Source organism: Scophthalmus maximus, chromosome 21 (genome assembly GCF_022379125.1).
Source record: "Scophthalmus maximus strain ysfricsl-2021 chromosome 21, ASM2237912v1, whole genome shotgun sequence".
Classification (NCBI taxonomy): domain Eukaryota; kingdom Metazoa; phylum Chordata; class Actinopteri; order Pleuronectiformes; family Scophthalmidae; genus Scophthalmus; species Scophthalmus maximus.
Genome location: NC_061535.1, coordinates 5,805,330 through 5,827,873, shown reverse-complemented (window position 1 = coordinate 5,827,873; position 22,544 = coordinate 5,805,330). Strand labels below are relative to the sequence as shown.

At 44.3% G+C, this 22,544-nt stretch overlaps 2 protein-coding genes and 1 non-coding gene across 7 annotated transcripts in view; 2 read left to right on the top strand and 1 right to left on the bottom strand.

Moving 5' to 3' along the window:
• Positions 1–13,529: 13,529 nt before the first annotated feature.
• Positions 13,530–21,038, bottom strand: pex2 (peroxisomal biogenesis factor 2). 2 transcript variants are annotated; one of them, XM_035619717.1, is made up of 2 exons: positions 20,927–21,038; positions 13,530–15,218 (listed from the first exon to the last, which is right to left on the bottom strand). In XM_035619717.1, exons 1-2 carry the CDS (start codon positions 20,928–20,930, stop codon positions 14,236–14,238), a joined length of 987 nt encoding a protein of 328 aa, XP_035475610.1. In that variant the 5' UTR covers positions 20,931–21,038; the 3' UTR covers positions 13,530–14,235. The 2 variants fall into 2 exon arrangements, with proteins under 2 accessions (XP_035475610.1, XP_035475611.1); XM_035619718.1 differs by having other exon boundaries at positions 13,530–15,215; positions 20,927–21,023.
• Positions 21,039–21,144: 106 nt separating this feature from the next.
• LOC118291517 (golgin subfamily A member 6-like protein 22) overlaps positions 21,145–22,544 on the top strand; it is an 84,909-nt gene continuing 83,509 nt past the window's right edge. For all 4 annotated transcript variants that reach the window (XM_047329961.1, XM_047329960.1, XM_047329959.1 and 1 more), the window contains exon 1: positions 21,145–21,685. In XM_047329961.1, the coding sequence (XP_047185917.1) occupies positions 21,359–21,685 (327 nt within the window). In that variant the 5' untranslated portion in view covers positions 21,145–21,358. The remainder of the gene's footprint in view (positions 21,686–22,544) is intronic.
• Positions 21,729–21,809, top strand: trnal-uag. The gene has a single exon. It is a non-coding gene; the product is annotated as a tRNA-Leu (tRNA).

Sequence of the window (22,544 nt, the reverse complement as noted above, 5' to 3'; positions counted from 1 at the left end):
GAGAGCTTGTTTCGCGGCAAATGCGCCTTTAGTTTTTCCTGTTTATTTCCTGTTTATTGACATTACATGCGCCCATGGGTTCATCTATGGAATTCGCATCAAAAGCGACTGTTATTTATTTTAGCCCCAACGAAAAAAGTTAACTTGTTTTGAAGAAAGAAGAGGTGCTAGTTCTCGCTCATTTGTTCTTCTCTCTTGGAATGCTGCATTTGCACATAAAGTCCTCGAACGGGGATTGGTGAAGTTAGTCATTAATCAGCTCCTTACATCAAAGCCGTGATTGCTGCGGAGGAATTGAAACTGTCAAATTATTGTTATCAGGCAGACAGCGTCAGATCCTTTTTAGTTTTCTATTATCCTTCCGACTTTGAGGCCGCGTTCGCTGATAAAAACAGAACACATTCAAATGCAACATCCTCTTGTCTCTTGACTTTATCTTGCCCTTATTATTATTTCCCAAACCTAAGTGTATGCAGTCAAGGGAACTCTATTTTAAAACTGCTAAACTGCGAGCCATATTTCAGCGTCAGGTTGGTGATTAACAGCATAGACCGGAAATAACTCCAGCACCTGGGCTCCATCCACCACACGATGTCTCCTACACCTGCGATCCATCCACCAACGCTTTACACCTGAGAAATCGGAAAAAAACACGCCGTCCCCCGGTGAACAAATACTCCACATGAAATCCTGTTATTTATTGCTGGCTGTATTTGGGAGTAGGCACCAAAAGAGAACCTGTTGTTTTTTCTGCTAACAGGTCCAAAGCAACTTTTAGGCCTCGTCCAACAACTGATTCTGCAAAACTTTCCGCCTTTTTTTTTTTTTCGCCCTCAGGAGGGAATTCAGTGTGCGTTTTCAGTAAATTGGGAGATAAATATTATTTGTTCAGCTGGCAGCACTGCATCTGTGGGGGACAGGAATCGGCAATATACAACAAAGGGCACAATTCATGTAGTGATGCTTCATTTAAGATGGGAAATACACATTAACAGCATTTTCTCTGGATTAACCCGGTTGCCAACAGAGGCCGCACACAAACTAACACATGAGCAAAGCCAACATAATCTCCTTTTTTTTTTCTGTATATCTTTCTTTTACCCGTCTTGCTCTTACTGCTGCAATACATTTCATTTCCGAGGTACAAAAGGGAAGAAGGGAGGTGAGGAAAATGGAGGGGGGCAGGAGTACACCTGCCTTATTATTGCGCTGTGGATGAAGCATACAATCACTGCTGGCATTTCTACACGACACCCAGCCAACTAGCACGTATTTTGAAGTGAAAGAGAAGGAGGAGGAGGTGTGGGGGAGAAAGGGAGGCAGGCCTGAGCGGGAGAGGAGAACGAGACGCAGACAGACAGGCCACGCCGCCCCGACAGAGACTGAGTGTCAGGGACAGGGGGAACAGGGAGGGTATAAAGGAAGCAGGTGATATAGACGGTGAAATGAGCAGGTGATAGAAGTGAGAGTGAGAGTGAGAGCGGCGGAGAAAAGAAAGGGAGGGGCAACCTGAGAGGAATCAAACACGGGCTCCGTGCAACAGAGGTACGTCGGCAAACGAGCATGTTATGGCAGCCCGCTGGGACTTCCCTGGCAGATCGTTTGTGCTGTTTCCCAATCTGTTCTGAGGAGCAGCACAGGCCCGCGCGGGGCCGCGCGGAGGCGTCAAGATGGGATTGCTTAAGACAGACGAAACAAGGTGTCTTTTGATGCCATCTCGAGCGGACAAAAGCCTGATTTCCTGTTTTTGCCTGTGACACAAAGGACGCTGTGTAGTTTGCGGAACAGTTCAAGGCTCTTTTTTTTGTTGTTGTCGCGGGCTGCAAATAACTAAACACACGAGAGGTGAAGTTACGGATGGGGCTGGATCCACATGCCAAACGCCAAAAAAGAGAAATATGTGGCACATTTTCTCATTCTTAATGCGTTTCCACCTGTAACAAGCAAAACAGTGTTACAGCTCTCGCGTCGGATCCTCGCATATTTTCCCCCAGCTCGAAAAACAACCCATAAAGTGAATTAGTTTGGCACACGCTCGCTTTAACTCTGGACAGCCACAGCTTTGCTCACACTCACCGGAGCCCTGAAACAATACCATAGTAACGGAGATCAACGTGTCAGACTTTGTAATATTGCTTTACATTTTAAAGGGCGCTGAGCAGCCAAGCTAAGGGCTTTACAAGGCAAGTTGGGTCATCGGGGAAATAAGGGAGCAATGGAGGGGGGAATGAAGGAATTTTAGGGGTTGATGGGATATGTCTCACTCTTCGTTCGCGTACACACACACACACACACACACACACACAAGTAGATTTACAAGCTGAAATCATACCATGTGCAGCAGAAGAGCAGGCGGTGAGGAAATGGAAGCTAAATATAAAGTGACACAATGCATTCCCCAGGTCATTCACAGGCCCCGCACCAAATCACAAAGCTCCACAGCGTGTTTATCACACGCACGAGCCCCGAGTCTCGCAGAAAAAATAAAAAAGAATTATAAAGCAGCCAAATAAGCATGCCTTGTAATTTATAGAATCACCGATGACGGGAGGAGGAGATGCATTGACATCAAATTGGCTCAGCTGCAGGACGTTCTTATGGGTCTCTTTGTGCATCAACTCGGCATCCTGGCAGGGACATTAGTAAGAAAAAGCTTTTTTAATGTTTAAATGAAAATTTTAATGAGGCCCTGTGTTGCTTTTCCTTTCGAGTCTTTAAGAGCCCTCTAAATCATTAAAACTTGCTCTTTCTTTGATTTCAAGGTCATTTGAAGAAATAAGGCAGCCTTAAGTGGCCCTCAGACCAAAAGTGGCCTATATGCCAAAGACCGCAAATGAATGTAGCCTAATGCTTTTTAATTTGCATTCTTCTTTAAAAACACAGAAGAGCCATCTCAAAGTTATAATGGGCTGAGATGGCAGTTGGGGGCCCTGTAGTCATTAGCAGCAATGCAGCTCCTCTAAAACGAAGGCCTTTCTCCTCTTGTTTTAACTTAAACCCATTACGACAAAGATACATTAGCCGGCCGTCCGTTGCCCGTTTGTCTGCAGTGCAACATTTCTGTCTGGCAGTGTCTGTGGGTGTCCACATGCGTTCACAAATATATGCACGGATTCTCCCCCCCCGACCCCCCCTGCGAGCGAACACATGCAACGGCGAACACATGCGTGGAAAATAAAAAGACGCGGCGGATGGGCACGGGGACCTTAGGAGGAGACGACATGCATTGTTTGTTTAATCACGTGTTGCGAGATGACTCCCTGTAATTATGTTGTCGTCTGCCCCGCTTCAACACTGCAAAACTGGGCCGCCGCAGCGTGCCCTGCTCCCTCGCTCGCAGTTCCACACATCAAGCTTCAACGGTCAAAAGCGAGAAATTCTGTTTTGTTTTCCTATCAGTCTTTCACTTTTATTTCTTTTCTTTTTTTTTTAATTGCATTCTCTACATAGAGACAGAAGCTGTCTTTCTTTTTTTTCACAGAAAAAAGCCCACTTGACAGGCGCTCTGTGTCAACCCCCAGTGCATATGAGTGTGTAGGGCAACAGACGAACAGTTCTTACGCACTATATTGAACTGATGAGACAGCAAATAACAGTGTGTCCCATTAAACACTGCAAGATGGGTCTTTTTTGAAGTTTTCTCCTATTCCAACGATCCTTCTCTTTCACTTTTGCTTCATGTCTCCTTCTCTTCTCCGTTCTATTTCCCCTGCCATTCTTTTCCCTCTTTCTTTATCTCCCTCTATGCTGTATGTGTGTGTGCGCGCGCGCGCGCGTTTCTCTCTTTCCCCCTTTTTGCTCTCTCTGCAAGGATAGGTGGTTTGTGTCTGTGAAAAACTGAACATCTGCAGTGAAATTGCTTTTCTGTGGAGAAACTGATGGATCACTTTGTGTTCCTGACAGGAGTAGGGGATTGTTTATGCCATGTGGACAAATACACTTATACGGACAAACATACACACACACATGCACACACACACACACACACACACACACACACACACACACGCACACGTATATATGTATGTATATATGCTGGGGTAAGAGGGAAGCTAGATTGGGTGTAATCTAGATTGTAGCATTCCCAACAATACATTATGGATTTGAAGGCAACAGCTGCAGCACCCTTCCTCTCAGCCTCCATTTCCACGACACACACACACACACACAAACACATAGAGATCATGAGCATGTTATTGTAAACTAGTCAGTGGTGGTGGCATTTCCTGTGATGATTAACAAATGCACAAGCACAACAAAAAAAAATCAAGCTTGTATTATTGACTTTATGAATGTTAAAGGTAATCCTTGGTGTAGTTTATTATTATGTGGTTGTGTTCACCTATTTTCAAAACTAATTCTTTCACAAGTTCATAGAATTACAAGTTGTACAAATGATTTATTCCCATGTTCATCCTGAGCTGTGTTATTATCACCATGTCTTTAACAGAACCTCCATAGCAACCTCCGTTATGAAAGTATTCCATTACCAGGGATCTCTCCTCCTCCTCTTCTGTCACAGACACACATAGGACGCTTGGATCGTACACACATGTTCACGAGCTGCTGGACAATCAGTGGACTAATTTGCAAGCATTTGCGAGACAAAGCCTATTAGAAAAATAGACAAGGTTTAATTTTCACCACTGTGTTTCCATGCCCCTCCCTGACCCTTTCACTGCCTCGCAATTCCCAAAATGTTTCATGTACTGCTCTGCTTGTTGCTCTCCTAAGAGATAGAATGCCCTTCAGCGCAGTTACACACATCAAAAGCATGAAATCATTGATTTTGATTTTTTTTTTCACAATAAATGCCTTAAATAATTATATACATGGGGTAATAAGTACAAATCTGTGTTCAAATACGTACACAACAAATCTTAAAGAGTGAAGAAGAAAAAAAATGAAGGCAATTTTGTAGAGTTAAATTATTCGTGCATTGAGTGTAGATCTGAGCATTTTCTGCGTATGCAGATATGAAATTTCACTCAGACATATCAGTGGAGAAATCAATTTGTCTAATATTCTTATGGCTTAAAAAAACACTGTTGTGTTGCGTTAAAGTCCTGTCTTGTCTTGATCAAATATGCCACGGTCCTGTGTTATGAAAAGAGATTCTTGATTTCACCTAACGTAACACGACTGAACAAAGGTTGAATAAAAAAACACACACAAAAATTAGGAATGCTAAACATTTAACTTATTGTACAGTCACCTTGTATTAATGCAATGTGTCTAGAAAAAGGTCTTTATTCAGAAATTAAATTCATTCCCTCTGTGCGGTTTTTCCCCCTCTTCTCTTTTCTTTTTTTTTGTTCCCACTTTTTTTTTATTTTATCAGCACTCATGCAATAACCGGAGCGGAGATGGAGCGAATGTATTCCACCCATATGTATGAATGAATGAATAAATATGATTACCGAGCCTTGGATCCTCTCAAGGACAAAGTCCTGGGTGCGCGCACGTATGTGTGTATGTTTGTGTTTATCTTTGCTGTTGCATTTTTTCTGGACCAGTGTTCACCTTTGTCCATGGCTCAGTTTCGGGGTGAATGCATTCAGCTTAGAATTTCAACTCTGTGGGCATATTCTTATTTCCTTGAGTTTCCTTGAGCAAATTGATGACGATCCAGGGCTCCTTCCGAAACACCGGTGAAGTGATTTAAAACTTAGTTTGTAGTTTAAATCATTTTCATGGTTTGCACCGACCTGCCTCAGCATTAAAACCAGTTTTTAAACTTGTGGCTGATTGGTGCTCTTCCTACACAACACACACACACACATACACATACACGAATACCCTTTCTTCCCCTGCTCTCCTCCGTCACCTGCTCAGTGGCTGTCACATTCAAATGCAGCCGTTCGCAGGTGACGCACCCAGGAAATGCTGCCCTGTAATTGCGTTGCTCTGTCTTCGTGTGGCGAGGTAGCCCGCGACTCACCAGAATTACCAATTGAGGGGAGAGAGGGGGTAAAGGGGAGGAGAGGAACCATCAAAATGCAAAATCACCACTGCGGTGCAGTGTGCGGTGCCTCGCTCTTTCTCCGAGGCAGCCATCTTATGATGGAACGACTATGTGTTTGATGGTGTGTGAATGTGTGTCCGTTTCACTCTGTCTGTGTGTGTGTGTGTGTGTGTGTGTGTGTGTGTGTGTGTGGGTGTGTACGTGTGTGTGTGCATGCGCGTGCATGCTTCCTATATGTCTGCGTGTTTGATAGAGTGTAGCTGCAGCGAGGAATGGCGAGATGGCGTAGGGTTGGCAGGCAGGTTTGTGTGTGTGTGTGTGTGTGTGAGTGCGGGTGTGTATGTGTGAGGTAGGGGCGATAAATCAGAGCAAGGTAAAGGCTTTTTAATGCAGCGGACTCCTTTCCCAGCCTCCATCTTCTGTCAGGGCTCAGTAAAAGATGAGAGCCCCCTGGGGAACAGTACTAGCCCACAGCATAGCAGGGCTACGCCGCAGGTCACACACACACACGCGCACGCACGCACGCGCGCGGTGGCCTGACGCATAGTCACTGACTAGGTCTTGTGAATGAGTGAATACATGAATAACTGAATCTATTGAATGCATGAATATATAAATAAAACTTTCCACGGTAGCCATGTTTATTGATGAACACCCCCGCCCCCCCCCCCCCCCCCCCCCAAAATAAATGTGTTTTTCAAATGATTTCCAAATGATTTCCTAAATGATTTATGGCCAGTGATATTGCGTTTATATCACAGAAAAATATTTTTCGCACAAAAGCAGAATGGATATTTGGTTCATTTCTGCGTGTGCTCCTGAGGTCAAACAGTCTTTGTCAATGATGTGCCTTGAGTCTTGAGCCGGCCCCAAGTTTCAGGGGGCTGGATATGAAAAATATGTGGAATTTGCCAACATCTGACAATACTTAGTCGGCAATATATCTCCTGTCTGATAGAAAAATGTGTTCTGAATTGCAGATACGGTTTCTTTTTCTGGCATACCTTTTTAATTTGACTTTGAAAGAAAGCACACCGGGCTCCTGCTAGAGAGACAATCACAGAGATGACTGCCGAATGTTGTGTAAGCCTTTGTGGATGGGGCAGCGAGGACTCCAGCAGCTTGGCGCACAAGACAAGCACAAACACTTGAGAACATAATACTTGACAACGAGCCCAGAGTGTCAGTATGGGGCCCTACAGAGAGAAGTCTGGCATGTTTTTGAAGAGGGTGAAAACAGAGACTCCAAAAATGCCAGAGAGCTGATTCTAAATTAGACTTTCATAAAATCCGGGGGCCCCAATTTATATCATTTTTTCCCCCCCTCTAGAATTTGTCTTCATTTAACTGTCTAGCGTTACCTCATAGAGGAGGGCATTGCGCTGTGGCCAAGCTACAGATCTAGCAAAGCTGATGTTGACAATTTTTTTTTTTATTTCTACAAATTTGGTTGAAGGCATGTAGGGAGAAAAAGAAGTCATCATGTGATAATGTAACACAGACAAAGACACAGGCTGTGTTTTTTTTTTTATTTTTTATATTCCACATCACACTACACTTGACCCTGCGCTAACAGGGTCAGTTATAGTATGCATATATATTAATTTGGCAGGTGCTACAGGAATATGAATGCATAATGTAGTTGACATGGTCCCAGCTGGAACAATCCTCTTAACCCTGGCCCATTGCTCTACATATTAAGCTAAAGCGCCACACGTGAAGTGAAAAAAAGAAAAAGAAAACAGAATTGGAAGAATTTAAGAACCTGCACCGACACACCAGAGGAAAAAAAAAAAAAAAAGACTACACAGTGTAGAGCACACACAGCTTACACTAAGCATACGTGTTATATTGGTGTTTGGGAGGGAGGCCACTGCTGGAGGTTTCCGATCTCATGGTGTCAAACGGAACGACATCATAATCATAGTTTTGTCTCTGGCGACGCGTAGCTCTGTTCACTGCAGTGCATGTGTGTGTGAAGAAAGCCGCAGTTCAGTTTGTACTGTACGCTGTGTGTCTACATGAGGAGGTTTGATGTGTATCCGTGTGTGTGTGTGTGTGTGTGTGTTTATTATTCCGTCTCGCGCACGCGTGTCTCCGTGCATCCGTTGGACTGAGCAGGTTAATGCTGGTTGACACTGATCTCCTCGAGGAGTCGAGGCTCACAGCGAAAACCTTCACACACGTGTATCCATGGCAACCCGCAAAATGATGTTCCTTCCTTCCTTCCTTTCCGCGGCAAGCTGGAGATTCCAAGACGCTGAAATGCACAAATACATTGTCATTACCCGGCAGCCTCGTACTTAACAGGGTTAGGGCTTTTTTTTCCGTCTGCTGTTCTCATTGTTCGGTGTGTTGCCCACACATGTAATTTAGAAATTCCTCTTGTTACATTTTTTTTCCAGGCAGAAACTCCATATCGTACCTATATACAGGGCTGATGCTTCTTTCTGTGCCCACGAGAGGCTGACTTATTGAAAATTCCACCCCTTGGCCATTATTACATTTCTCCTCTACGTTCTTACATATTTTTGTTCTCAACTTGTCTCCGAGATTTGTAATATCCGATTTAGTCAATGAAATGAAGTAATTGCAGTCAGGTTTGGAAGGACATTATCGAATATTCATGACACTTTACATGTGCTCCTGCTTGTATTTGGTTGCTTGTGTGGATAGAGGGCCTTGTAGTAGCGCTGATTGACATGTGATGGGGAATAAGGCTCTGTGCTACTCCACTGCACGTCCTCCTCTCTGCTGTTGCTGACAACGTCTGCTTGATTGCACAATGATCAGAAACATATTTATGGAAATAAGTCTATGGCTTGAGCTGCAGTAATATGAAATGAAATCTCTACGCACGGTATTGTTACTACAAAATAAACCCCAGATAGAAAGATAATTAGAGAAAAAAAAATGGAGAATCAAAAACATCTCTTACATAGAACTGATTTGCACTTCATAAAAATGTATACATGGACATTTTGTGTACATCTTACAATAATTCTAGAAACCTTAAATACACAGTATTCATTGTAGGCCATTAGAATTATATCATTTGAATCTTAACTCATCATCGTTTATTCTACACATTAAATCACATTTTTCCAGCAATCCTCCAAAAACTGCATGGGACTTTATTGTGCCCATAGGTGCCCTAGCACACGGGGGGAAAAGCGCATCCCTCCTTTTTCATCTCTTTGAGGGGAAATAGGAATAAGCACACTGTGTCCCGCACGACATTCCTGAACAAGCAGAGGTTCAATCACATTTGCAGAAGTTATCAAAACTTTCAAAGAGCTCAGCTGGCGCCCTAAGCCACAGGAAATTCACTGGGACATCTGGAGGGATGTGTGCAGATTATTGCTCATTTAGTCTGTTCTAGACATCAGTAGGGCGGCGGACGGAGATGGCTAAGCGCACGCACAGACAGGAGGACCTGCACACACAAACAGGGCTTGGCTTTGGTCGATCTCACCCCAGGCACACGGCAACGCACCTGTCTATAATCCCCCCGTGATGCCCTCGCTACTCCTGTCCCGGCTCCTCCAATAGAAGGACAGGTCAGGTAAAGTTGGCTTCCGTCTCTTTAGCCCTGTGTTATGGAGTGAGGGGATGCGAAGAAGAAGAAAAATGCTGACAAAAAAAAACACTCGCTTTATTTGATGCGGTCTCGAAAATGTCCAGTCGTTTTATAACACAGCAATTTAATGTTCAATCAGAATACTTTTTTCTTTTTTGTCTTCTTAGCATCTAGAAAAAATGGTGCTTCGGGAAAAAGAACATGACGGGATGTTCAGATCAGACAGATTTATTATATATGCAATAGAACAATCGGTTTTAACTACAGTTGGTTCACCGCTTAATAAAATAACAGCCCCAAAATTTTGAAAACTGGAATTAAGGTGGAAAAAATAGATAACAAATAACAAGATATATAATGCTGCCTACATTAAATTTTACTTAAGTTATGTCTAATCTACGCTGACCTTTATCTATGCTACAGAGGTGGACACAAAGAAAATATTCTGGGTCTTGAGAACAGGAAAACAAAAGACTTAAATTCCATTAATTCCCAAACCAGTGATGTTCCATCTTTCTCAAGTTGTGAAATTCAACCAGACAAAGCCTCAACGCCGTGATAAAAACGCAGGAAATCACTTCCTTATTTTAGGTGTGATTGATTGTCCCCCTGACCCGTTAGACTGGAGAGGTGGTTAAGAAGAGGAGGCAGACCAAGATAATTGGGCCCGGTGGTATCCAAAGCCCGGCAGGTGTTGATAGAACTCTCCTAGCGCGGCTACCTGCAGAGACCGCAGCCCTGATCTGGAGCACACCTAGGGTTTTCCTACCTTGAAGGAATTTTTGGTGTTTTTTTGGAAAATTCGTTTTGCCACGTCTTTCATTGAATAGATGAAATACGAGAGATACCCCGTAACTCCTATTGACATGTTGGACGTGCCACGAGAAGTCAAAAAAATCCTCTGAGGGAGTCAACAAATACCTGGTATATGTATCTTTGTTTCATGTTTTCTTGGCTTGGAAATAATGTCATACACTCTTTGAAAGTGCTGTCAGTTGTTGGAAATGTCTCCCGTTGGAAAAGGGGACGAAATTCCCCTACCCCTTGAAGAGTGGGTAAAAGCTTACACCATTAATAGAAGGATTGGAGATGGAATTTTGTTGAAGTGAAAAAGCGCAGGTGTTTTTTTAGGGTTTTTTTTACTCTTAAAATCCATTAGAGATGCATTGGGCTTTCTATGTCCTTCCAGCCATTTCAAATGAAGAGGTAAAAGCCGGGCATGAGTTTAAATGAACATTCTTTCTCCCGAGAAAAATATGCATGTTCGAATCAAAGCTATTGTACTATCCTTATTACTATCTGCAAGCCAAGGGCTCTGTTCCAATTAAAGAATACCACGGATGGACCATTCAACAAGCATGCACACAAACGAACCTACAATAGGTACAGTAAAGTACCCGGTATTACAGAGCCCAGAAAGGAGCTTTTTACTTTAAAAACCATTTAATCAGGAAAATCAACGCCCGACATCAAAGAAATGGAGATGAGGGACAGGCGGATAAAGAGGCTCATCAAAGAAGGAGATCTAGTTAGGGATTCAACGCCCTAATTCCCTTTCTCTTAAAACCTTCGTCGGAGGGGGCACAGGGCCAATTTGCTCCCTAAATGGCTGCGTGTGAATGTGCAGATTGCTTTGCATAGCCGCTGGGAGTCTGGGCTCCTTTCCTCTTTTTCTTCTCCACACGGAACCTGCGAATTAGAAAAAGATCCAAAGACAGATAGGCTTAGCGGAGCTCCAGCTACCTTCTCCTTAAGTCTAGAGCGCTGTTCCAACTTCCCGCTAATTCAATCCATGGCCTAACTCAATTAATAGACTTTAATGCGCTGTTTCTTCTTTATCTGTTCCCTTTCTTGGGGATTGGGGGACTGGAGTTGTGCAGTAATATCTGCAAAGGGGTTTGGATTGCGGGGCTGTCTGAATGTTAAGACAGTGATATGTCCCAGTGGCGATAAGGGTGATCGCGTGTGCATCCTTAAAGTCTGTGTAAATCAGCAGCTGAAACTGGTTCTGAGTTTGTCACACCTCAGAAAAGAATTCTGCTATTAACCAACAGCCACATTTGAATGATTAAAAAAAATTAATGACAAGCATATCAAATTAGGGTTGAATATTCCTTCATCCAGCAGTATGCTGTGATCTGAAATGCTGATGGAGCCGAAACCAAGCCTGACTCTGTTCATGCAGTATTGGTTAGTTTTATTTGGTGCACGGCTGTGATCGACTGACAGCTTTGGAACCAGCCCAAAATGAACCGTATCAACCGGAAATACGGACCCGAGTTTCTTTTGATAAACTTCAGGTTGGAAATAACATCGTACACTCAACAGTGTGGAGGATGAAGACTGGGGAGGGAGATAGTCGGTCTGGCCCCTCTTTTTTTTTAACAAGTTACAGCGGATTATCCTTGAATCCTAGTTATCTCCATCCTCAGCTCTTAATCAATATTGCCCCTCACAAAACCAAGCCACCTCTTCTTCACCACATCGTCCTTATGGAATTCAAATAATAAGGAGAGCTGTTCTGCAAATTCTGGTACCTGGCAAAGATGCATTCGTGGGACAGAGACATAACTAGTGTTAATAGACTGTAGTTGGCAGTGATATGAATGCTCTCTAGTTTCATATCTTTATGATGAAAAAGAGTTTAATTATCAAATTCGTCACTACATAGTCAAGTTTATCTGCAGTTATTTTCTCACATGTATGATTTCATTAGAAACAAATCTCTTAATTTGCTCTACAGAGACTTTGATCTGAAACATCTCCATAATCTCGCTTTGTGGGACTCAATCATATATTCACGTAGTGTAGCGCATAAAATATTGACAACCCCGTCTCAGCCTCTATATGCATTGTATTGGATTCATTAGTCAAAATGTCCTTGATGAAGAGAAGTGCTCAGAGTATCCATGTGATGAGCTTTATGTTTTTTACATTATGTCAAACCAATCAACATCAAAGATTGTAACCCCCCCCCCCTCCTCCAGACACACGCACGCACACACACACACACACACACACACACACACACACACACACCTCAAGGTGCACATCCTTTTAATCCAGAGAAAATGTGTGTATGCGAACTATACAATTAATCAATTTTGGACTTGCATTAACACCGAGGACGTTTGTTCGAGCGTACGTACCCCACAGGCCTTGTAGAAGTTGTGGGAGAAATAAAGATCACAACGGTCAGCGCTGCCAGTACAGCTTCCCAGTATTCTTCGGAGGCATCCACGCAAACCTAATGAGGACAAATATTTCATGCTTTATCCTCTCTGCTCAACAGCAACATTAACCTCGTCGGAGTGCAAATGTGCATACGTCTCTCTGAGCCGGTAGATCTGAGACCAGCCCTCCGCAATAGGCTTTCTATCACGCCTGCAGTTCCGATTGATCGTCTCAGCAATCAGCAATTAAGCCCTAGTGATGAGAGCCGGAGAGGGGGGGTGGGGGGGGGAGGTACCCCCCCCTCCACACTCCTCTCTTGTCAGCCCAGGAAAGGCTTCACTCAGCTGGGGTGCGTTTGGCCTGGGGCTGGGCTCACTGGTGGAGGTTAACTCCAGCATAAATAAGCATCTTTGGACTCATTACAGGGATTAGAGAGTAATTCGCCTGCGAGGAAGGAGACGACTGCCAGGGTTTTGGTACAGTTTACTACAGTCTTATAGGGGCGAGGGCCCTGGAGATTACAGAGGGGGGAGAGAGGCAAAGGCAGCAAAAGAGAGAAGGGCCAAGGGAAAAGAGAGGCTGGCTGTCAAGTCTGCGCGTGTGTGAGTGTGTGTGTGTGTGTGTGAGTGTGTGTGTGTGTGTGGCAATCCAAGCCCCCGGCTGCCCCCTTGATCTTGAGCATGTTGGGGTGCTGTGAAAATGGATAATGGGAGTTAGAACGGCCGGGCCTGTCTAGAGAGAAGTGTGCTGATTGTTATAACTTTTCCTCATCTTTCTCTCCTCCACTTAGCTAAATAAACACCCAAGAGGTAGCACTCTATCAATTTTAATGATGTTGAAATACAATTTAGGCACAAAATACACAACAAATGCTAATTTGGCAATGATGAGAGGCATCAGAAATTCCTCCATTATTTATTCAGCTGACTTTCTGCATTTTTCATCAGAACAAATATTCCCATTTCAACAAACACACACACACACACACACACACACACGTGCTAACACAGAGCCAATTTGGAGCATAAATCAACACGTGCGCTCATCAAATATATGCTCAGTGCGGTTCTCTGCAGTCTGTCCAGTGCACCAAAGACAAATAGTTCTGCCCAAAGTCCGGCAGGAGAAACAGAAGGGGCAGAGGACTGTCAATATATGCGCACATACATTAAACATGGCAGGTCGATGTGTGTTCAGAAAGGCACAGACATCATAAAGACTGAAGTCCAGTCATACACTCAGTCACGACTACATTGTGAATCTTAAAAAAAAAGAAAAGAAGCAGGGCTGCTCACGGACACAGACACTGAAACCGATTCTTCAGAAATGTTTTAATATACTTCTGTAATTTTTTCCAAAATATTGAAACCTTAAGGTAAATTTGCATTATAACATAGGTGATGAGTCTATTCCCTGCGTGTGTATACAGTTTGGACACGTATAAACCACCAATTCTATTTGAATTTCAAGTTCATGCGATTTCAAAAATGAACTCAGTCCCGAGTGCTTCTTCACATCATTGCCTGCCTATCATCTCCACGTTCATCTTGACCGGCTCAGGCTGCCCTGCCTCAACGCCACATTTGGGACAGGTGAGGCAAGCGTCTGAAATACTGTGGCTTTTGATGCAGTAGTAGCAGAAAACATGTTGGCAACCCACCGTATGAGGCATTGTGGGCCACTCTCCGCAAAGTCCGCACTCCTTCCAAAGCCCTCGCTCCTCTCTCATTCCCTCCCCGGTTGCACTTTGTCGACCAAAAACAATCGAGGAGACTGCTGCCTTCAGTTTCCCTGTGTTGATCAGTGGTAAAAGGAAGATGAGGAACTCGGCAAAGCCGTGCCACATCAGCTCCCGGTTCATGTACTGGTAGTTTATGTCACGGACCACATTGGGCTTGCTGAAAACTGCCCGAGCCCCCACGATCCTTTCAGCCAGGACAGGGTGGCGACCTTGTCTTAGGAACACGAGGAAGTTGATGAGACTTGCGAGCTGGGCAACGCCAGAGACAAGTGTAAGGAAACTACGGAGACCCCGCTGGAGCAAACTGTTGTCTCTTTCAGACGCGGCTCCTCCTGAACTCGTACCCAAACACAGCAGCAGGCTATGGGAGCGCTCCTGGAGCCAGCGGGGGCCTGCGGTGAGCAGCGCCAGACCCAACTTCTGCCTGCGGGACAGAGGTCTGTAACGCGGAGAGGAGGAGAGAGTGCTGTGGTAGCGAAGGCTTAGTAAAGACTGGCCCACAGTGGCGCTGCCGGAATAGAGTGTGAACCTCCACAGGAGCAGGTGGAGCAGAGCCCTCAGTTCGGGCTCCAGAGGGGTGAGCAGGCCGGGACGGAAGTTCTGGAAGCACTGGGAGAACTGGGTCCACACCAGCTGCTCGAGGGCCGAGTCCAGCTCGAAGGCATCCAACTGGGTGATGCGCAAAACAGGGCTCTGCACAGTTTCTGGAGCAGAGCTACCAGCTGTCCTTCTCTGGTTGTCCTCATTTCCTGAACCTGCTGGGAAAAAACATACAGCAATAAGGATGTGTTTTTCAGGTGACTCTAATTTTGCAGTTTATGTATCTGGTGCAAAACGATAACACATGATCAAGCAAGAACTGAATAAAATTTAGTTAAAAACCATTCTTCTGTCGAAGTTATGAACAAAATATATAAAGAGCCACAACTATTACAACGACAGCTCGGCTGTTGGGAGGCATGAGCACCAGAGGTGAGGCCCATCCGGTTAGAAGGGTTATTTTTTCTTTATACGTAGGAGCGGAAATCACTTTTCACATGTAAAACCCGTCCTTAATGCAACCTTTGAGCTGTGCAATGCAGAGGAGCAGGGGGTCTTAGACTGCTCTCTCAAGTCTATAAACACACACAATCCAGCACACAAACACACACACACACACACACACAAACAGAGGAGGCGAAGCCAAGGGGCTCCTGGTGCCTGCTCCCTCTGGAGATAGGGGTGTGTGTACAAATCACATCACCAGGGATTAGGCTAACGGCACAGTCTCTGGTACACCGTAAACATCTGCCAAATGTGGAACAATTTTCTTCCCCCCCCCCAGAGTCGACTCCATATGGGATCTCAACATTGTGACGTCTGGACTATTGCGCGGCAAACGTTTCCCAAACTGCTCACAGCCGCCCCACCCCCAAGTTTTATCTGGCCTTTCCTCGAATGAAACGCTTAAGAAGTGGAAGTCTAACTAACACAAGAGAGAGAGAGACGGAGCGATGGGGCCACAGCGAGGCCCCCTTTTTTTTGACAGTGGCTTGTGTGTCTCGCTGAACAGGATTTGTCACGAGGCTTTAAAAGAGATTTCAGCCGGGTAAATATGGCAGTTTTGACAGGAAGTGAAAGAGATGATGGTCACTTTAGACGTTTCTCGAGGAGGTTAAAAAAACAACAACACAACATTCTAATATATGGCGGCTATGCTTGGGCTTATGGCGGTGCACAGGACCATCTGTGTATTCATGATGCTTCAATAGAGTCAGGGCACACCGTCCAACGAAGTTAGAATTAGCAAATGAATGAAAAAAAAGAGAGTGAATTCACACCGAAGTAAGCAGGTGTGACAAATTCATTGAGCTGCATTTGAAATGCTGCCATGTTTGGCGACTAGAACCTCGCCTGAGATGGAAGTGGAGTTTGGATTAAAGAAAAAAAAAAAAGAGAAATACCAAGGAGGTAGACTGAATGTGTATGCTAACCAACAAACAGGCTCCATTTGTTTAGCGTAATCTAAAAGTTTTTTCCTTGATGGCAGAAAATGTGCAGATTATGGGCCTTTGTGTGTGTGTGTGTGTGACGATATGTATGTCAAGTGTAGCCTTGATCTATGCAGAGCTCTAATACAGAGCTAAGTTAATCTATCATTCCATAGCTACACACACACACACACACACTCACTCACTCACACACACACACACACACACACACACACAGCCAGGTGGTGGAAATCCCCGTCACAGCAGCAGCAGCCCTCTCGGGAAAGTAAACCCGGCCGGGTCCAATATTCTTTTCAAAGCCTTTTATCGAGCAGTTTACAAGTTATGAATGAATATGTTTTATTTGGGCAAACACGGTATTGACAGCCACCTATCAATAGTAATGTGACTATTGTCAAGGGTCTGTCAATATTAATGTAATTATGATGTAGAGGGATCAGAGGGATGCCGGAGTCGGGGGCCAAGTAACATCTCCTGCCCACTGCCATATCAATAGCTGGGATTGCTATTGACAGCTTCCCTTCAGACTTGCAGCACTTGGCAAATATATAACAAGCAGACACTTCAGTCAATGCCGGGCTGCCTATAAAAATTAAGCATTTGAATTTACAGGGCTTTTACCGTGGACAGCTGGAAATCCATGTTTCTTATGTAATAGTCAAAAGTCACAGTCAATGCCGGTGTTTACAGAGTACTGACATGGTGTGTGTGTGTGTGTGTGTGTGTGTTAGAGGACAGCCAGTGCAGCGTTTGCACACAAAACAGTATACAGTAGACGATGAGATATATTGATAAATCTCTCGTGGCTCAGGCAAACCAACCGACCCAGGGACAAAATGCCCTCTCTTGGCGATACGGTGACTGACAACTAACAGAGGCGGAAGGTGAGTTATCACATGAAAAATTCTGATCGGAGCTGTGGAAAATACTTTAAAAAACTAAAACATTTTCCATGGATATTAAAGGGTGTTATGATTCTTTTTTTTTCCATTCTCCCCTTGTTATTTTAGCCCCTGCATCTTGTTCAGACAAAGATGGCAAACTGACGACCCAAGGCTGACTGCCATAGCTTACAGAGAACAACAACAACAACAACAATAATACCCAATCTAACAGGGAACACGGTGTAACAGTGCTTCAAGGCAAACAGGGGCCATGACCAGTGTGAGGAGGGAGAGATGAGGCAACCGACGTGTGCAGAGCATCAGACTGAAGCCTTCCAGATGCACCAGGTCCTCCGAAAGCTAGACAACGGGCTGTAATGACAGCTACCCAACAGCAAGACGGATCGACAGAGACAGAAAAAGAAGGCCGACGCGTCAGATGGGACGTCATGAAACCCCCAGCTGGGAGCTCTGAGCTACTGTCTACTGACACCGTGGAGAAAAGAAAAACTGAGGGCAGAGATAGCTAAGGAGTGAGAAAAAAAATTGAAGGAAGGGTGAAAAACAGATAAGCACAAACTTCTCCCTAGGAGCTGACCTTCAGACTGACGGTCACAATAAAAGAGGAGGGAACATTCCTGGAGCATACACGCCTCAGCCATGCTGAGGTGCGGCAGCCAGGGAATAGCCTATAGACAGAGGAAGACTGCACTTTTTTCCCCCTTGACCTTGGCTTTGGTGTCTAGGGATGGGATGAGGCTGTTTAGGGCAGGGGACTAAAGACCGGGGGATGCAGGAAAGGTGGCGTATCTCTGGGGGGGGATTGGATTTAGCTTTTTCTACAGCGGACAGATGCTCTGAAGCTGCGCTCACAAGGCTATCGTTCCGTTCCAGGTGGAAACCGTGTGGCCAGAAGTCTCGTTTCAGCTCCCGGCGTTGGTGTTGTGCTCAAATTCCTGAGCACTTAGCTATGGTTGTTAGCATAATGCATTTGCTGAAATAATGCATAAGCGTTCACTTGGCTCTCGATGATGCTTGTAGCGAGAAATAGGCGATGCGTTGGCAAAGCGTGCTGAATTACAACTTTACATTTTCTTCTCTCGCTCATGTAAATTAATTTGTGTAAAAGCTGTGGCGGATGAAGCCTATTTTTCTGAGCAGTCCGGTCTCGTTTTCTCTCTCTCTCTCTCTCCAACCCCCTCACTTTATTGCCCTTCTTTCGCCTGGAACGAGCAAGAGCCTATTAGCCGAGGCCTGCTAATGTCCTCACTATGAAAACGGATGAGAATGTCAGATTTAGAACTTTTAAGACAGTGATGTCATACAGCAGACCACAGGCATTACAGGGATGCTAAGATTGCCCAGGCGGTAACCAGACTAATTGTTATGAGTCTGTTTCATGAAAAATGAATGTGTGCAAATGCACAGAGGGGTCTTCGGGACTGTGTGTGTGTGTGTGTGTGTGTGTGTGTGTGTGCATGGTCGCACGCGCGTCACACACTAATGCGTTATCAAGGCTCTCCTCTCTCTCTCTAATCACCAAAGACTCCTCCAAGCCACGGGGTGAGGGCCAAGTTAATGCCTGAACACACACAAAAATACACATCAGTTAGAACAGCACATCTGACACACGCGGAAAAAAAATGTGCTCTACTTAATCTGGTTTGCTCAGAAGGTAAATTATTTAAGAGAATTAATTGATTTCATGAGTATGAAGGTTGAGTATGCTAAGGCCGTATGAGTAATAAGTACAGGGCTTTGCAAGAAAACAACTTAAAAAGTCATGAAACATTCAGAGGGCAGGGAGGCACAATGAATGCAGAAGAAAAGGCGGAACTAATAAATGAGAGAACTGAAGTTTGTGTCTTTCTTAAGAGTCAATGAGAAAGCACTGGGGCCTCACCTCATGCAAATACAATGTGTTATCCTGAGGAATATTTGATCGGCACATTTCTCCGCTACTCTTTACGCATGAATAACATTGTGTCAATAAAAGAGGGAACATTTTTCGTCGATTTTCTAATCTGTGTAGCAATTAAAATGTGTGTAGAGGAGAAGAAATTCTCAACTGAGAGCTGCTTTTTTTCGTCTCCTGCAGAATCTTTGAAAATGTGGAGGCCACCGCAGGATGGCATATTTAAGAATTTGCTGTTAAGCGGTCAAGAGCATCAATGCCAGTTTTAGGAATTCCTCTTTGATGTGCATCTCCGAATCAATGTGGTTAATCGGGTTTGCTGCTGTTCTGCAAATTGTAGCCCCAATGACATTGCATGTTTTACTTTATTTCAGTTTGTAATTTCATTTGCATTGGTTTCCTGCAACAAAGGAAAAAACAACCTCTGTCAATACACAGCCACTGCAATACTAACATAGAAAAAAATACTGTTACTGAATCATCAGTTCAATTTTACATCGTGGATGTTAAGAAAATATCCCACATTGCGAGTATGAACAACAACCTAACGCCCCCCCCCCCCAAAAAAAAACAATAAAAACATGACAGAAAATAATCTATTGACACATTAGATAATTAATTGTTAGTTTAGATTCATTTGTTGATCACGATTTCTAACTTGTGAAGATTTGATGACTTTGCCCTGTTTCTTATCATTTTAATTTGAATACCGATGACACCATCGGTCAGAAAACATATAACCGTTAGTTGTCGTAGCCCTATGGTGGAGTTCTTTGCAAGTTAACTGTTGACCCTGCTGCCCCTATCACTCCCCTTCATGTGGAAGCAGTATAAAATGACCTTACGACCCCAGAGTGAGATCACCAATCTAACTTCAGTGACCCCTTAAAAAGAAAAACACTCATTACCCTAAGTGTTTAGTTCCAGAGGCACACCACTATACTTAAATTCCATGCAAACAGATGGTCTACATTTTCCTCATAATGCATTCTCTCATTTATTATTATTATTTGCTCGTGCCCATCCATCTTTAACAATAACAAAAACACCAAATCTGCTCCATTTTGATAATAATAAGGAAAGAGCACTATGTGATAATCACAGCAGGGATTAGGGTTTTGGTGGAGTACGTGAGGGCATATGCAGCCAATGCCACTGGGAGAGAGAGATAGAGATATAACCAAGAGACTGATAAGGGCAGAGAAGTGATGATTGGGATGAAAGAAATTAAACGAGTAGTCACTTGAAAATCAATGAGATCAACTTCGCCTAGAATGGAAGGTTTTGATCCAGGGCACAGATTATTTAGGGGGAATGGTGGAAGTACTGGGTAGACACAGAGTCACAGGTTTACCATCCATAGTGTGTCTCTGGGACCAGACCTGTACAGAATACTAATTGACAGTAGACAGTACTATAACATATCGAAGGACATCAATAATCGAATTGATTGTAAACGCAAACGTGCAGATGCAAGGGGAGTGAGCGGCGCTTTAGAGACGATGCACTGAAGACTGCACAGAAGCGAGGAGTCAATAACGACGTACTAAACGTCTTTAAACCGTTTAAACGAAGCAGACGTGTCGCATTGAGCTTCCCGTAGGAATACCAGGGTGTGGGATGAAACATTGCGGACTCTAATGTTTTCCTAAACAACACAACTCATTTATATTTACCCATTTCTTTTCAGGTGAAAGGCGAACTCGATATATAACCCCAGTCCTACCGGACACGGCGACGACAACAGCGGACGTTTCCGGGTTGGAAGACGACAAGCAACGCCTCTCACGGGGAAACTCACCAATGGCGTGCCGTAACGTCACCAATCCGACGCCCGTCGTCCACATTAGCCAATCAGATCGAACAGCGCCAACGCGGCGGTAAACAACAGGGACAGACGCTTGGGACAAACGCACTCACAATCCTCCGTTGTAGAAACGGCGCATGGCGACTAAACATTTGGCCACGGTAATTCACTTGAAGTAATATAGATAATGTCTTACATGCACTCAACATGCCAGGCATCGACTTTTTACAGGCTTGCACCGCAGTGTTCCAACAATCTACAGGGCAGCGCAGAGATGTGAGCTGGACGCAGTGCCGTGATTATGAGCGTTAGCTTAAGTTTGTTAGCGCTTTCAGAACAGTGGCTTGTTTCATATAGAGCACATGCACTTTATCAAGCTATGCTGAACATTTGTGTACCAAGTATGAGCCGTGAGACAACAACACCAGAGTCGGGGATAAACGGGACGCTGCCGGGACGGGCCGATACTCTGAACATGCCCTCTCCGTCCGGTGACGTAGCTTCCCAGAGTCGTGGAACAGAGACAGGCATGGTGAAACGGCTCCTGGACGAGTTCAGGGGACTCCACGAGCAGAGGCTGAGGTGGCTGGAGGCGGACACCACCGCGAGCCGAGAGGAGCTGCTGCAGGTGAGGAATCAAAACCTTGTCCGCACGAAGCGGTGACGTCAACGGTAGCGTGGCCGAGTGGTTAAGGCGCTGGATTTAGGCTCCAGTCTCTCTGGAGGCGTGGGTTCGAATCCCACCGCTGCCATCATTATCCTCCCGACGGCCGAGAAGCCGACGTCACATATTTCGTGATTGATGCAGCATCAAATCCCTCTAAAAAACTCATTACGTGAGACATTTTGTGCTTTTGTTGCTTCAGTTTCGAATAACGCGAACAGTGGCGTTAGAGCCTCGTCATGTTAATCGTGTAAGTGATACTTTACATTGTAGCAGAGCCTGACCAATGTTTTTTTGGGAGCAGATGCCAATACTGATAGCAGGGAGTAAAAACGTTTGATACCGATACATATAAATATGTGTAAAATTGGCAATGATTCATAAGACATCACTATAAAACTAATTGAGGCTTGATTATTTTTTAGTTTAACCATAAAGTTTGTTATAAATACTATGAATAAAAAGAAAACACAAATACAACCACATTTATAAACACGTTTTAATATACAAGTTTAACCTTGAAATATATATATTAATGCACAACTTTTCTGCGTAGCTTATTCTGCAAAATAAAAGTTTTCATACCGGAATGGCTCATATCAGCTGATGAAATCGGCCAAAGGATTTATGGGTCTAATACTAAATCAAACCATTGCTCGTGAAACTGCAGCCTCCTAAGGTAACGGTCTAGGGTTCTGGGTCCCATAGTTTGTATTTATGGATCCAGTCAATAGCATTAATTAGGTTATTTAAAAAAAAAAGAATTATTGAGGCCCCAATTTAGACCCAAAGTCTCTTCAGGATGTTGTCTTCTGCCGACATC